Source organism: Sinocyclocheilus grahami, unplaced genomic scaffold (assembly GCF_001515645.1).
Source record: "Sinocyclocheilus grahami isolate Dianchi unplaced genomic scaffold, SAMN03320097.WGS_v1.1 scaffold14128.1, whole genome shotgun sequence".
In the NCBI taxonomy this organism is placed as follows: domain Eukaryota; kingdom Metazoa; phylum Chordata; class Actinopteri; order Cypriniformes; family Cyprinidae; genus Sinocyclocheilus; species Sinocyclocheilus grahami.
Genome location: NW_015515214.1, coordinates 4,637 through 5,459, shown reverse-complemented (window position 1 = coordinate 5,459; position 823 = coordinate 4,637). Strand labels below are relative to the sequence as shown.

General features: G+C 39.7%; 1 protein-coding gene across 1 annotated transcript in view; it reads right to left on the bottom strand.

Annotated features, from left to right (window-relative positions):
• Positions 1-94: 94 nt before the first annotated feature.
• LOC107579099 (kynureninase-like) overlaps positions 95-823 on the bottom strand; it is a 5,359-nt gene continuing 4,630 nt past the window's right edge. The window contains exons 6-7 of the mRNA XM_016264971.1: positions 723-799; positions 95-465 (exon numbers count right to left, since the gene is read on the bottom strand). Of these exons, the coding sequence (XP_016120457.1) occupies positions 203-465; positions 723-799 (340 nt within the window). The 3' untranslated portion in view covers positions 95-202. The remainder of the gene's footprint in view (positions 466-722; positions 800-823) is intronic.

Below are 823 nucleotides of genomic sequence, written 5' to 3'. Positions count from 1 at the left end.
ATGTTGTACGATGGTTGACGGTATGTTGTACGATGGTATGGTTGATGGTATGTTGTACGATGGTTTTTGGCATGTTGTACAATGGTTGTCATATGTTGTATGATGGTTGTAAATAAATTGTTGTCAGTATGTTGTACAATGTTGTATGATGACTGCATGTTGTATAATGGTTGTCATGCTGTACGATGGTTGTTGGTATGTTCTATAATGGTTGTCGTATGTTGTACGACGGTTGTTGGTATGTTGTACAATGTTTGACGGTATGTTGACAGATGGTTTTCGGTATGTTGTGCGATGGTTGTAAATAAATTGTATGTTGTACAATGTTGTATGATGGTTGTCGGTATGTTTTTATGAGGTGTGCTGTGTGATGTCTGACCTCTAGACTGGCCTGTAGTGGACACACCAGTAAAACAGGCTGATTGGACAGACGGAATCCATTAACACCAGGCTGAAGCTCCATTTCTGCATGAATATTCATCCATCAACATTCAAGTTTTTTTTAATTTTTGTATATATTTCAGATATACTGGGACTGAATTTTGACAAAAAACTATATCTAAAAGCATCTACAACATCTAAAGCTGCTTTGCAGAGTGTAATGCAACTACATAGGTGTCCACAGGATGTCAGCAGAGAGCAGGCCGTGAGTTCCCTCAAAACTTACAGTGATCATCATAATGTTTGTGTCAGTGACTGATATTCCAGCAGAATTCTCATACCGTTGTTCATGAGGAATCTGGTCTTCAGGTTGTGTCCCCACCAGCCCATCAGACTGACACACACACACAGACAGATACACACACACACACACACACACACA